The sequence below is a fragment of the Lepidochelys kempii genome, chromosome 23 (assembly GCF_965140265.1).
Source record: "Lepidochelys kempii isolate rLepKem1 chromosome 23, rLepKem1.hap2, whole genome shotgun sequence".
NCBI lineage: Eukaryota > Metazoa > Chordata > Testudines > Cheloniidae > Lepidochelys > Lepidochelys kempii.
The window spans coordinates 9,200,520-9,215,502 of NC_133278.1; the positions used below are offsets into that span (position 1 = coordinate 9,200,520).

Genomic DNA, 14,983 nt, shown 5'->3' on the forward strand with positions numbered 1-14,983 from the left:
CCCCCATCTCTGCTCTTCCTCCTGCATCTGTGAGTCCCAGAGCTGCTGCGTTACACACTCTCTCTCTCACACACACACACACGGCTTTCGCTCCTGTTAGCCCTTGTAGGAGCCAATCCAGCTACAGGAGAGTGAATGCCCTGGGAACAGGAAAGTGACCAGGGCTATCTCTACACTGCAATGTAAACTCAGGCTCAATGCAAACCCCACTAGCTTCCACACTGCAATTGTGCTAACCCTGGGCTTGAACCCAGGGTCCCAGGACCCTTAAGGGTTGGAGGTCTGAGCCCTATTGCTTTGCAGTGTAGACATGACCTTGGCTTGATTCAGGTCTTGGGAGTCTGCCGGATGTATCCCAGAGGTCATTGGGACAACTTCCTTAGTCCTCTCTATGCCAGCAATCTGCAATGCACTCTACTGCAAACGGAAGCCCCCCTTCCGAATGGCAGCAAGTCAGCGTTAACCCATTGTCTTCTGAGCACCGCTCTGCAAGCACACGGTGAGAAATCCTCCAGGGTTTGCAATGGAGACTGATCCATTCAAGCCTTTTGTAAAGCGAGCTGCTTCCTGGTCACTTGAGCACAGCCAGATTTTGGTGAATCTGTGGTGTGAGGCCAGTAAAACTGTGGATTTCAGCAAAAGCACCAGGAATGACCACCTGTACCAGCAAATCTCTAAAAAGCTGGCCGCTCTGCAGATTTTCCGGACAAGTGATCAGTGCAGGGAGCGAATTAAGAGGCTAAAGAGAGAATACAGGAAGACCAGGGATAAGAATCGCTTCTCGGGCAACTCACCAATGACATGCCCATTTTATGATGACTTTGACCGGGTCCTGAGCACTGTGCCCAGCACAGAGCCAACCGTGCTTCATGATGACCTGGTGAGCCCGGACGGTGCCCTGCTGGCCCCCGAATCCAGCCTGGGGTCTGATTGCAGGCGGCAGCCGGCTCCCAGCCAGGATCATGAAGTGACATTTTTAATGCAACCAGTTCCAGAGCAGGCTGTGGATCAGGATCAAGAGCAAATTCTCAGTCCCTACTCAGAAGAGCTGTTTGATCCTCCTGCCTCTAAAGAACAGCCCTCTGCCAAGTCTGCTGAGAACCCGGTGGAGCCAGAAGCAGCCCTAGAACCCGCCGGTAAGTGTATGATTCCAATTAAAAGTGGATTATTACAGTAATGGGAGCGATTTCTGCTTTAAGAAGCAATGCAAAACCAGTAAGCTACCCCTGGCTACCAGCGTTTGGCTAGTAATGGCGGGTTGTATCACAGTCCCTAGGCGCCCCCACTTCCCCTGTCCCAGCGTGGAGTTCGCAGGGTGACTTGGAATTTCAAACTTCCGTACACAGCTGTAATGGTTATTTTAAGTATTAAGACACAGTGATTTGCTATGGTCATTCTTGTTTTCCTTTCAGTAATTAGAAATTTGCCACTCTACAATCACTCCTAGGTCTATGCAGCTGCCTGTAAACAGTGAACTGGTGTGTGTATTTTGGAAACAGTATTCTATATGTCCAAATCTAGTCCATTTCAGTTAGAGATAATCCATGCAAGGGTGGAGTAAAGTTGCAGATTTCAGAAAATGTTGCATACAGTAATAACGGGATAAGCCATGTGTGAGCTAACACAGCATCATGTTAATTCCCTCATGGATTCTGACCCAAGCCTAGCTGCTGATAGCTGCAAACTTCTCCTGAAGCAGGAACTCTAGATAGATTGCATGGAAGAGCAAATTTTCCAGGCCCCCTCCAGTCACTATACATTTGAATACTTCTGCTGCTTACACTGTGGGTTTCCCTCCAGTAGCTTGGAATAACCTCTCTCTCTGTCACTAGGGCACCACAAGGACAGTTATGCCTTCTGAAATAGGAAAAAGATCTGAAATGACAGAAAAAGCCTTTTGCAGCCAGGGTGCTATACACCCCTCCCCCATATGACAATAAGTTACGAGGTTTTTATGAAGCAGAGTAAAGGTTTTAATTTTAAACTTACCATTGCTTTTGCACATCTGTCACTGTGATTAACAAGGCTGTGTCAAGAAACAGCATGTGGACTGAAGCGTCCCCTTCACAATATGTGTAGGTTCACTTCAGAACTGTTACATTTTATGTCCTTGGGATTCCTCAGTTACTGATCTTGTCTCCTCCGCTGAGCTAGTTTAGACGCTAACCCTCTCTTTCTTGTCCTGTTTCAGGACCTTCAGGCTACACGGCCTGCTGTTCTTCAGGAACTCCATCCCTGACCCAGCGTACCCTCGCGGACCGTTCCAAAAGAAAGCGTTTCCGTGATGAAGTTATGCTCCATGTTCTTCAGAGGGTAGAGCAGCAGGTGCAGTACCAGGAGCAGAGGGATGAAAGACTGGAACAACGGCGTGCTGAGAGGCAGGTGGAGAGGCTGAGGCTCGCCATCCAGCTGGAGGCAAGCGTTTCAGCCAGGGAGCAGGCACTTGCAAAGCAGTTCCTGGAACAGGAACGGCAGCTAAGGGAGGAGGACAGAGCCCAACAGAGAGAACTGGTCCAGCAACTCCTGTCTATAATGGCTGCAAGAGCACAGGCCCCTGCTGCCTCTCCCACACCACGGCATGATGCCTCAGCAACGTACCCTCAGCCCAGCAGTAGGTGGGGACTTTCTCTGGCTGGAACCAGCCCCCTAGGACAGCTCCCGGCTCTGCTGACTTCAACCCCTGAGCCGGGGACACCAGGTGATGGAGAGAAACCTCAGTGAAAGTGCTGGGGACTGGACAGGCACGAATGCTCCTGGAATGTCACATCTCACGGCCTCGGAATCTGCTCCCTTGTTGCTAATGCTCCTGCGGGAGTCACTGGAGCTCTGTTAACAACAGTGACACTGTTGCTCTCAGCTCTTGCCAGGATCTGCCCCAGGAGCAAAACTGGGATTGTGGGGGGGAGCAAGGAGACCTGTCTCCAGTGGGTTTTCCCCTTTGTGTTCGGGGATAGAGATGTGAGAAAGGGAAGAGAGACAAAATAAAAGAGATTAAAGGGAGAGGGGAGAGAGACAGCGTGAAGTGTAGATTTAACTATCTCTGTGTAGCCAGGAAATTACAGCGAGATGAGAAGAGAACATAGAATAGAATCGCAGGGACAAGGGAGGATGAAATCACCTCAGAATTGACGATTTCCCAAATACTCCCAAATACTGATAAAATTTTCTTCAATTCTCCCCCATTTCTCTCTAATTATTGAATATGGAGGTAAAATCCATGTAGATTTCCCCCCACACACTTTTTTTCCCCTCAAATTACTGACCCCTTTTCTATTCTCAGATTTTGCCCCATTTTCTCTCTAATTCTCCACTATCAATTTCAGATCTCCTCAGATTTTGGATATTTCCCTGCCTATTTTCTCTGCAGTAGATTGTCCTTGTTTAGGCAGGAAATTGTTGTCCTGAGTCATTCCCCAGATAGGAAGGGGGTTAGATGGGGAGGGGGTTAGAGGGTGCTGCTTGGGAGAGCCTTGTGCCCTGGCTGCCTGTGGGGTGGGATGGGATGGGGTGGCCATTCTCTGCAAGCCGTCGGGCATGGAAGATGCAGAGGAGGAGAAGGGAGGAACTAGAGTCCCCAGTGGAGACTGCCCACCCAGACTCAGGTTACCCAGTCCCAGATACTGCCCCCCACAACTGCCTGATGCAGCTCTCACCAGTTGCCTGCCCATCACCCTCCGGCTCCGTATTCCCCTGCCTTGTCCTCTTAAAGCAGCTTTTCAAAGGACTCCCTGCTCATCATGTGAATTGGGCAGGGGGGTTGTTTGGTTACAAACAGCCATATGAAATCCTTTCAAGTGTTCCCACTTTTCTCTCTCATTATTGAATATGGATGTAAAATGCCCTCAGATTTTACTGTTTCTCTCTATTATCAAATATTTAGTTTTTGACCCACAAAATTCTTCCTCCCAATTCTGATATAAAACTCCCCAAGACTGATATAAAATACCCTAAGTCTTGCCCCATTTTGTCTCTAGTTATCTATTACTAATTTAATATCCCCTGCGATATTTCCATCTCTCTCTCATTATAAAATGTTAACATTAAAATCTCCTCAGATTTTGCCCTTTCCTCAAATTCTTGAATATTGCAAGGATTGCATATCAAATGTTGGGGGTTTTTCTCTCTTTTGATGAAATACTGATAAGAAATTCATTCAATTTTTGCTTCTATTCCTATTATGAACTATTAACATACAATTAACATACCCGGCTCCAGCACTGTTTGAGGCCGGCTCTCTCCCTCAGCCCCGCCTTCTGCCTCCGCCCCCCCCCCCCCCCCCGTGCATCCCCCAGGCCATTTAAAACAGCCCAGGGTCCCCACTCACCACTGGCAGCGCAGCAGAGCTGAGTGGCTTCCTGCCTGCTCACTCCACGTGGGCAGGGGGGGATCTGTTTCCCACCCCAAGTGCCCTGCCTTCCAATGGGAAGCTGCAGGGGGAGTGCCTGGGGGTAGCAGCACGTGGGGACCCCCGGCCTGCCCTGCCTAGGAGCCCTTGGTGAGCGCTGCACCCCCTCCCAGAGCCTGCACCCCCACCCTCTGGCCCCAAACTCCCTCCCAGAGCCTGCACCCCCAAACTCCCTCCCAGAGCCTGCACCCCTCACCCCCTCCTGCACACCCACCCCCTGCCCTAGCCTGGAGCCTGCACCCAAACTCCATCCCAGAGCCTGCACCCCCACCCCCTTCCCACACGCCCCCTCCTGCCCCCAATTTCCTGCCGGAGCCTGTACCCCAGCCCTCTGCACTCCCTCCCAGAGCCTGCAACCCTTGCCCCAGCCCAGAGACTACACCCAAATGCCATCCCACAGCCTGCATCCCAGACCCCCTCCCACACCCAAGCTCCCTCCCAGAGCCCAACCTCTCACTCATCCTGCACCCCAATCCCCTGCCCCAGCCCAGAGCCTGCAGCCCGGACCTCCTCCCCCCTCCCCGACCCTTAGGCAGGTGGGGGGGCAGAGTTTGGGGGGCGGCAGGCTCTGGCCGTTCTGGGCACCACCAAAATTTCTACAAACCTGCTGCCCCTGCCCATTCATACTTCTGGCCTTCACAGCACCCTCTGGCAATGTGTTCCATCGGTTGACTGTGTGCTTTGTGAAGATGTACTGCTGTATGTTGTTTTAAACCTGCTGTCTATTAATTTCGTTAGGTTCCCCTGGTTCTTATGTTATGTGAAGGAGTATATAACACTTCCTTATTCACTTTCTCCACACCATTCATAATTTTATAGACCTTTGTCATCTCTTTTCTAAGATGAACCGTCCCTGTCTTTTTATTCTCTCCTCATACAGAAGCTTGTTCCATCCCCTGAATCATTTTTCTTGTCTTTCTCTGTACTTTTCCAATTCTAATATTTCTTTTTTTGAGATGGAGTGACCAGAAGTACACACAGTATTCAAGATGCGGACATACCGTGGATTTATATAGTGCCATTATGGTATTTACTGTCTTATCTATCCCTTTCCTAAAGGGAAAACCTACTTGCATTTCCTAATGATTCCTAACATTCTGTTTGCTTTTTTGACTGCTGCTGCACACTGAATGGAGGTTTTCAGAGAACTATCCACAAGGACTCCACAATCTCTTTCTTGAGTGGTAACAGCTAATTTAGACCCCATCATTTTACATGTATAGTTGGAATTATGTTTTCCAATATGCCTTACTTTGAATTTATCAACATTGAATTTCATCTGCCATTGTGTTGCCCATTCATCCACTTTTGTGAGATACTTGTGTCTCTTCACAGTCAACATCTTGAGTAATTTTGTGTCATCTGCAAACTTTGCCACCTCACTCTTTACCCCTTTTTCCAGATCACTTATTAATCTGTTGAACAGCACAGGACCCAGTACATATCATTGGAGGACCCCACTATTTACCTTACTCCACTTTGAAAACTGAACATTTATTCCTACCTTTCCTTCTCCCCCTCCCCCACATCTTTTAACCAATTACTGATCCGGGAGAGGACCTTCCTGCTTGTCCCAGAACAGCCTACTTTGCTTAAGGCCCTTTCGTGAGGGACCCTGTCAAAGGCTTTCTGAAAGTCCAAGTATACTAGATGCACTGGATCACCCCATCCACACGTTTGTTGACGCCCTCAATTCTAGTAGATTGGTGAGGCATGATTTCGCTTTACAAAAAGCCATGTTGACTCTTTCCTAACATATTCTTCTATTTGTCTGATAATTCTGTTCTTTACTATAGTTTCAACCAATTTGTTTGGTAGTAAAGTAAGGTTTAGTGGCCTGTAATTCCCAGGATCCTTTCTGGAGCCTTTTTTTAAAAATCAGCATTACATTAGCAATCCTCCACTCATCTGGTACAATGAAAAGGAGTACTTGTGGCACCTTAGAGACTGAATGCATCCGATGAAGTGAGCTGTAGCTCACGAAAGCTTATGCTCAAATAAATTGGTTAGTCTCTAAGGTGCCACAAGTACGCCTTTTCTTTTTGCGAAGACATACTAACACGGCTGTTACTCTGAAACATACCACAGTTAGTGGTTTTGAAATTTCATTTGAGTTCCTTCAAAACTCTAGATTGAATATAATCTGGGCCTGGTGATTTATTACTGTTTAATTTATCAATTTCTTCCAAAACCTCCTATTGACACCTCAGTCTGGGGCAGTTCCTCAGATTTGCCACCTAAAAAGAATGTCTCAGGTGTGAAAATCTCCCTCACATTCTCTGCAGTAAAGTCCTATGCAAATAATTCATTTAACTTCTTGTCTTTCTTGAGTGCTCCTGTAGCACCTTGATAGTCCAGTGGCCACACTGACTAGCCACTTCCTGCTTCTGATGTACTTTAAAAACAATTGCTCTTAGTTTGTGTGTCTTTTGCTAATTGTTCTTCAGATTTGTTTTTGGCCTCCCTGCCTAATTATACTTCCTGTGACTTGCCACAGTTAATGTTTCGTTCTGTTTTTTTCCCCATGGGATTTGATTTTTGTAAGAGACAGCCATGTTTGGAGATGGGATGTTGGATGGGAGGCCCAAGCCTCTGAGGTGGCACTGAGCACTCTCTCTCTCAAGTGCTTGGCTGGCTAGTTCTTGTTCACCTGCTCAGGCTCTGAGTGGATAGGGTCAGGAAGGAATTTCCCCCAGGACAGACAGGCAGTGACCCTGGGGGTTTCACCTTCCTCTCCAGTGTTGGGTGCTGGTCAGTCACTAGGATTGTCTTTGTGTATCTCATTGAATCATCTCCCTGCCATTGTAGAGGGCTCAGACATCGGTGGTCCTCACTCTCTCCTAGTCTCTCCCTGTGGAACATAATAGTTGATTTTCCCATGGGCTGATATGGTGGGGTCTAATTTCAGTCTCTGGGTTAGTGTGATGACGCTGCATGGTGCTGGTAATCTGTGATATACAGGGGGTCAGACCAGATGATCTGCTGATCCCTTCTGGCCTTAAACACAATCCTAACCAGAAGTATCCCCAAACTTTATGACAAATGGTCTCCATGAGGGTTTGCTTTCCCCGGGGCTGAGATGCAGCCGCCTCTGGGGTGGATCAGTGGCTGCTGTTAGCCAGTGACGGCATGGAAATTTCACACCCGCCATTCTCTGGTTAAAAAAGCATCACTCAGTGCTCCCTGTGTGAGTGGCCAGCAGGTGGTGAGCTAATGTTCTCTCCTTTTAGCAAATACTGATAGGAAATCACTTTCACAGTTCAGGGCAACTGCACATGTATCTCCACTGCATGGTCCACCAAGGGCACCCACTTTTAGGCTTCTGGCTCCTGGCCAGCACCTCTCTAATGCAGTGTCCAGTGTTTCTCTTCCTCCTGTCCAGAGTGTTTCCTGGCTGCACAGCTCCCTGCCTACATTGTGATATCCCAGCAAGCCACGCTGCGTAAACAGGCCAGAGTCTGCACTTTGCATTGTCTCCAGAGGCTATCAGCAGTGTAAAAACAATAAAAACCCTACATGCATGCTCATAAGCTTACCAGAAATCAGCCCCCAGCTCCAGCAGGGGCTCTAAAAGGAGCCAGGCCCTCAAACTCCACTCAGCTTTTTTTCTGTTGTTACAAGTTCATAACAGTCTTAACTAGAACCAGAACAACCATAAATAGTTCAGCCTTGCCTCTATACAGATTTGGCCTTTGATGTTGGCCTCAGATAACAGGTGGCCAGCAGACAAAGGCCCACTCCTCAGGGCATAGCTTCAGAAGGCCTGGAATTTGCATAAACTGGGGTGGGGGATTTGCATTCAAGATATTTCCCAGGAAATCCAGTTCCCACATCTTGTCCCAAAAGACCATTCTTGTCGGTCACCTTGTTCAATATAGTCCTTTGGTCTACCTGGCCCACAATAATACAAAATCTCTGCATTTTCTACAATGGTCTCCAAAGATATTTACTTCATTCCGTAACACTTACCAAGGAAATTGCCAGATCTGTCACAATCACCCCAACTTTTGCTGCACTGGCCCCTTCAGTACTGCAGGAACTTCACATTTTGGAGGGAAAACTATTGCCCTGAGGCCTTATCCCAGATGTGACCTGTTGAAACAGATTCTGTCCTCATCTCTCCAAAGCCATGTTTCTTGTTTCACTGAAACTAGTGTTAATCCAGTCACTGGAGGGAAGGACAAGGAGTGACTCCAGAGTAACATAGGCATCAGCATATGGTTAGTATTTGATTCAGAGACTTCGTTCCTGGGGAGGGTTTAAAAATGTCTGCATGGGTTTAGTGCTGGTGAGAGGGGCCAGGTCTGCTCTGCAATGAGGAGACCAGGCGTTTCCTCTGCATGGCAGAGTCGAGAACAGCTCTGCCGGGAAAGAGCCTGTGGGGAATCAGGAGGTAAATTAAAATAAAGCCTTTTCTGCAATCTGCCCACTTGCCCTTTTTGTCCTGGCAGGCTGCAGAAGAACATCCCTGTTTCGCTCCTGCTCATCCCCTCTCCCCCGGCGACAGGGCAGGGAAATGGCTGCCGTGGAGCCAGTTCAGGTAGGGATGCTGGTGGGCTCCTGTGTGAGAGAGGAGACGGGATCTGCTGGGCAGTTCGGCCTGGAGGTGGAGGAGGTGGAGAAAGGGAGGGGCTGGGTTGTAGGAACAGGCCCAGGAGGTTTGGGGGCAGGGGGGGCTGGAACTAGGGGGTGCGGGCTTGAAGTGGTTTCCATCGTATACAGGGTTTACAGTTTGGTGCAATGGCTCTCAGCCTCCCCCACTATAACAATTGTTCCAGCACCTCTGTTTGGGGGTATAAAAGCCCTGAACTGTGGAACAGGAAACAACCCCCTGGACTGCACTGGGAAAACTCCCCAGCCTGTAAGTACTGGAGTGTGAATCTACTAACCAGGGGCTGCTGTGAGATATGAAGGGGACCCCCCCACCCAGTGAGGTGTAGGGGAGATAACCCATCCCCTCACATCCAGCTGATGGCAATGGGAAGGGTGTTGGGATTCCTACCAGGGAGCTGTCCCTGCACCATGCTAGCAGCTCTGTTTCCTGTATCTGCCTCATAGGCAGCGACTTCGTGGGTGCTCCGGGACTGGCGCACCCACAGGGAAAAAACTAGTGGGTGCTCAGCACCCACCAGCAGCCCCTGTGATCAGCTCCTCCCCCCCTCCCAGCACCTCCCACGCCCCCAAGGATCAGCTGGTCAGTGGCGTACAGGAGGCGCTGGCAGGGAGGAGCTGGGGCAGGAAGAGGCAGAGCAAGGGCAGGGCATGCTCTGGGGAGGGGGTGGAACGGGGCGGGGTGAAGCAGGCCCAGGAAGGGGCAGGGTGGGAAGAGGCGAGGTGGGGGTGGGGCCAGGGCCTGGAGTAAAGCAGGGATCGAGCCCCCTGGGGGAAATTAGAAAGTTGGCTCCTCTGATCTGCCTCTGGTGATGAATGCAAAGACCCCCACCCCCTCTTTCTTCTGGGAGTGGGGAGAGGTCTCCCCCCCCCGCCAAGTCTCCTGTCTGCTGTGAGTGGGGTAGGGCTGGCCCTTTTCTCCTGTGATGGGGGGCAAGCACTGAGTAGGGGGCTCTTGCTCTTTCAGCAGCTGGTGACCTTTGAGGAGGTGGCTGTGTATTTCACCAGGGAAGAGTGGGCTCTGCTGGACCCCACTCAGAGAGCCCTCTACAGAGACGTCATGCAGGAGAACTATGAGAATGTGACCTCATTGGGTAAGGATTCCTGACCCCTCGGTTCTTAGAAGGAGAAATGAAGAGTTAAGGTTCACACCACCCACACAGGGCCACTCCAGCTCTGCCCTGTTTTAGCAACGTCCCCACGTACCAATGACACATACAAAAGCACTCTGCCCTCCACGCCACAGAGCACTCTGGGAGCAGAGCACAGGAGCAGCATGGCACAAAGTCTCACACCTTCTCTTTGCAAAGGTCAAACTTGGGTTCAGGTCTGGTGTAGCGAATGGAAGTTTCCTGCCCTGAACCGGCAAGCCCAATCCACACAAACCAGCTCAGACTTGCAAACTATTGTCACTCCTTCACCTTTGCGTGTACACCACCACGCTGCTGTCAATCCCTGTGGCAAGGACACACCCTTGTGCACCTTTACTGACACAACCGACAATAACCAGCACTTACGTGAGGCATACCTGTTCCCTCAGGGTCGACATACACCGGTCTTTTATCCCAGTCACAACTCTGCCAAGCTGCTCCACTAATCCCTCCACCATTTAATTACAGTTGCCACTGACACAGTGCACACAGCTGGAGGGCATGCGGAGAAATGCTGGCATTCCGATAGCTCTTATAGATTTACAGATTCCAAGGCCAGGAGGGACTGTTAGGCTATAGAACTTCATCCAGTTATTGTTGGGTTGATGTCAGGGCTAGGTCATGGACAACCAGATCCAGTGGTCAGAGCTGGGGTCCACAGTCAGGAGTCAAGAGCCAGCTGGGTCAGGATCTGGGGAGATCAGAGGCAGGAGACAAACCAGAGTTCAGAACCACAAGTTGGTAACCAGAGTCAGTCGAAGTCAGGATACCAGGGGGTCAAAGGCAGGCGACAAATCAGAAAGAACCACAGCTCAGATGCCAGGAGCCAAACCAGGTCAGGGCCCCCAGAAGTCAAGCCAAAGGATTGGCCATGAGAGCCACAAGGTACACAATCCAGAGTAGGGTGGATCCCAGTTATTCAGACAGCTTCCTGTTCCCGTTGCTGGTTTAAGTAGGGTCAGCAGCCCAATTGGCAGCTCTGGGACTCTGCCAATTGGCTGTCAGGAGCAAAGCCTCAGATTGGGTCTCGGCTTCCGGGATCCTGGTCAGCAGTTAGCTGCCAAGTGGAAGGTTGAAGCGTGGCTGCTCCCGTGGCCCTGGCTTCAAGGCCCATGGTTCTGACAATTGATCTGAATACCTTGTGCTTGACTAAATTATCTTCCAGGAAGACATCCAGTCTTGGCGTGAAGACTTCCAGAGGTGGAGAATCTGCCCCTTCCCTTTGCATTGCCTTTACTGACCTATTCCAAGTTGCTATTGCCAGCTCCCGGCTCAGGGGGTGGGGCCGAGCCAGAATTTGCATGTGGATTTGAGAGCACTTTAAAATACGGCTGTTAACCCAGAAATTCTGGTATCCGTGCGAAACCTCCAAGGCAAATTCATGCAGAATGCAAGAAAACCTCATCACATGCACTGTCTGAAAGCTGTCCCAAGTTGGGCTCAGGCTAAAATGCATGGGGGTAGCTCAGGTTCAATGGCCACAGCGTGTCCTCTTCAGTCAATGAATGGCTTTGAGAGCTGATTGCTGGAAACTCTTTGGGGGTTAACAGAGCCTTAGATTTGCTGGACGTGTGCATTTCGGTCTGTTGAACTCATCAGTTTGGCTCATCATCACCTGAAGTTCCAATCTCTGCAGTTTTTAGCTTCCCCAAAGAGGCAGTGGGTGTGATGGATGCCAAGCGACTGAGATCCATCAAGGAGACGATTAGAACCACTGTGGCTATTAGCCAGGATGGGCAGAGATGGTGTCCCTAGCCTCTGTTTGCCAGAAGCTGGGAATGGGTGACAGGGGATGGATCACTTGATGATGACCTGTTCTGTTCATTCCCTCTGGGGCACCTGGCATTGGCCACTGTCAGAAGACAGGACACTAGGCTGGATGGACCTTTTGTCTGCCCCAATATGGCTGTTCTTATGTTCTAATGGAGAAAAGCAGGGGAAGGGCTCAACAGTGGTGCTGTTGGTGGGGAAGGATTGAGTTGGAGATCCGGGTTACCCGGGAATGAGGAACACTCATCCTCCTTGACCTGTCAGCAGCCTTTGATACGATGAACATACTCTTCTTCATGAAATCTTGCCTTCCCTTTTCCTCCCCTGATTCTCCTGCTACTTCTCTATTCTCTCCTTCAGCATGTCCTAAGGAGGATCCTCCACATCCCCACTCTGTCCTTGGTCCCCTTCTCTTCTTCCTCTGTAACTTATCTCTTGGGAATCTCATCCACAAACACAAATTCAGCTACCATCTCTAGGCAGATGACTCACAGGTCTACCTCTCTACTCCAGACCTGTCTCCTTCTGACCAAACTAAAATCTCAGACTGTCTCTCTAACATTTCCTTGTGGATGTCTGGCCACCAGCTCAAGCTAATTGGCTAAAAACAGACTCTTACTATTCCCCTGAGCCATCCCATCACCACCTTTCTCTGTCACTGCGGACAACACCACAGCCACTCAGGCCCACAAGCTGAGCAATATCTTCAGCATGGCCCTCTCTCTAGGTCAGGGGTCTCAAACATGCGGCCCGCGGAGTTCTTTGCTGCGGCCTGCCAAGCTCCCCGTGCACCCCCACTCCCCGGAGTTACTTCCTGTGGCCGCCAAACTCCCCTCACCCCCGCCCCCACCCCGAGTTATTTCCTGTGGCCGCTAAGCTCCCCGTCCCCTCCCGTGCGTGCGCTGCTCGCCACTCCTCTACATACCTCCAGGCAGTTCCTGCTGCCAAACAGCTGTTTGGCAGCTTAGCTGTTTCCAGGAGGGAGGAGCAGGAAGCCACGCGCACAGGGGAGGAGGGAGAGAAGAGGCAGGGATTTGGGGAAGGGGTTGGAATAGGGGCGGGGAGGGGGCGGAGTTGGGGTGGGGACTTTGGGGAAGGGGTTGGAGTGGGGGCAGGGCCTCATGGAAGGGGTGGAGTGTTAGTGATGCAGCCCTCAGGCCAATACATTAATCCTCATGTGACCCTCTTGGTCATTTGAGTTTGAGATCCCTGCTCTAGGTCCTGATGGTCAAGCTGTCTGGAGTGGCTTATGAGCATGAGTTGCTGGGTCAGGGCAGACTAGAAGCAGGGCACACGCCCCAAACTGGCTGTGAGTTCTATACTTAGATTTCACCAACCAAGTACAAATTCCTCAGGCGCTATGACAGTCCCCCTGAGTACTCTGGTCTATTTTGCCATCCAGGCAAGCTTGCCTTTGTTTGGTCCATTACAACAACAACAACAAAAAAATCACAATAATTTTCAGGTTACTCCCAGTCCCAAAGGACCAATCACTCATCCCAGATCAATGGCACTTTAGATCTGACACCAAGAACAAGTCTGGTAGCCAATCCTGTAATAAACTATTTACAAATGTATTAACTAAGAATAAGAAGTAACAAAGGTTAAAGCAGGAAAACATACACACAAATAAGTGACAGTCTTAAGTTCCAAAAGGTGATAGAAGCCACTAATGTGCAAGCTCTATATGTCCTTTAGGGCTAACCCAGTCTAAGCAGCTGCAGATCCCTTGCTTATGCTTAGAAATCTTCCCTCCCAAAGTCCAAGCAGCATAGAAATCCAGTATCTTTTTGTTAGGGATTTTTATACCCTTCTCCCCCGCAAATTCAAGCTGATGGGATGAGTTCACATGCATGTCTCCACTACATGCAGGGAGGGGAGGAATGCAATTACAAAATCTTTGTTCTTTGATGTTTCATAATGGCTCATTTGGTTTCATTGGGCCTTCTTGGTGGGCAGGACCAAACACCTTCTGTCAGAAGCCAGCATTTTACATTAATCAGTGCTTCTTCCCTGTTTGATGACTTAGTTACAGAGGATTACAGTGTAAATGCTTAATGTCACTCTAGAACCCAGGATACAGATGTTATAAGTGAGATTAATACATGCATCTTCCTACAAGTGTTGAATAAGTCTTAACACTAAACATTTTTATAACTCTAATACCTATTGTAACCTCACACACAGGTGAACCAGACTGGTTCCAGGGATGGGGTTGGCGGTGTTCAGCTGAGGCTTAGCAGCCTTGGCGGGAGCTGGCACCTGATCTGCCAGCATCACACTCACCTCCAGGTGATGTCAATCTCTTTCATTTGCTACAAATCGCCATTCAGAAGTGAAACGACAAAGCTACCTCCTTATCCTCACACATGATCTATGAGGAAAGGTTGAAAGAAATGGGCATATTTAGTGTATGGGAGACCTGATAACCGTCTTCAAATATGTCCCGGCCTATTATACAGAGGATGGTGACCCATATTTCGTTGTGCCCACCAGGATATCACATAAAGTAAGTGGCTTGATCTGTAGCAGGGGAGGTTTAGGTTGGATATTAGAAAAAGCTTTCTAACGTTAAGGATAGATATGCACTGCAGAAGATTACCAAGAAACAGTGGAATCTTCATCAATGGAGATTTTTAAGGACAGGTTAGACAAACACCTGTCAAGGATATTCTAGCTATACTTGGTCTTGCCTCAAGGCTGTTGTGGGTACACTAGATGACCTCTGGAGGTCCTTCCCAAGCCTATGTTTCTAGGATTTTATGATTCATTATTCAAGCCCTTTGCTTTGACCACATCTCCCTGTGGAGAAAGTGGGACGTTTTGGTAGTATTTTTTTTATGAAAATATGCATGACTCTGTTTCCACCTTCACTTTGCATTGTCATGCTCTGGGTGTGAAGGAGTTAATTCCACTTCTGGGACAGGGGAAGTGATGACTCTCCCAGTAATGTAGGCTTGTCTAGATTGGCATGGATACATTATCAAGAACTGTCTACATACGAATGGAGCGCCTGAAGACCTAGCTGTGACAGGCACGGCAATTT

At 49.4% G+C, this 14,983-nt stretch overlaps 1 protein-coding gene across 7 annotated transcripts in view; it reads left to right on the plus strand.

Moving 5' to 3' along the window:
* The first annotated feature begins 399 nt into the window (after positions 1 to 399).
* The window catches only part of LOC140902050 (uncharacterized), a 37,486-nt gene continuing 22,902 nt past the window's right edge, over positions 400 to 14,983 (plus strand). For 6 of the 7 annotated variants that reach the window (XR_012155989.1, XR_012155990.1, XR_012155992.1 and 3 more), the window contains exons 1-4: positions 400 to 1,136; positions 2,192 to 2,698; positions 8,857 to 8,945; positions 9,984 to 10,110. Coding sequence is in view for 1 of the 7 variants with exons in the window: in XM_073321672.1 (XP_073177773.1) it covers positions 524 to 1,136; positions 2,192 to 2,698; positions 8,857 to 8,945; positions 9,984 to 10,110 (1,336 nt within the window). In the remaining 6 variants the exon portion in view is untranslated. The remainder of the gene's footprint in view (positions 1,137 to 2,191; positions 2,699 to 8,856; positions 8,946 to 9,983; positions 10,111 to 14,983) is intronic. The other variant, XR_012155991.1, reaches the window with a different exon arrangement.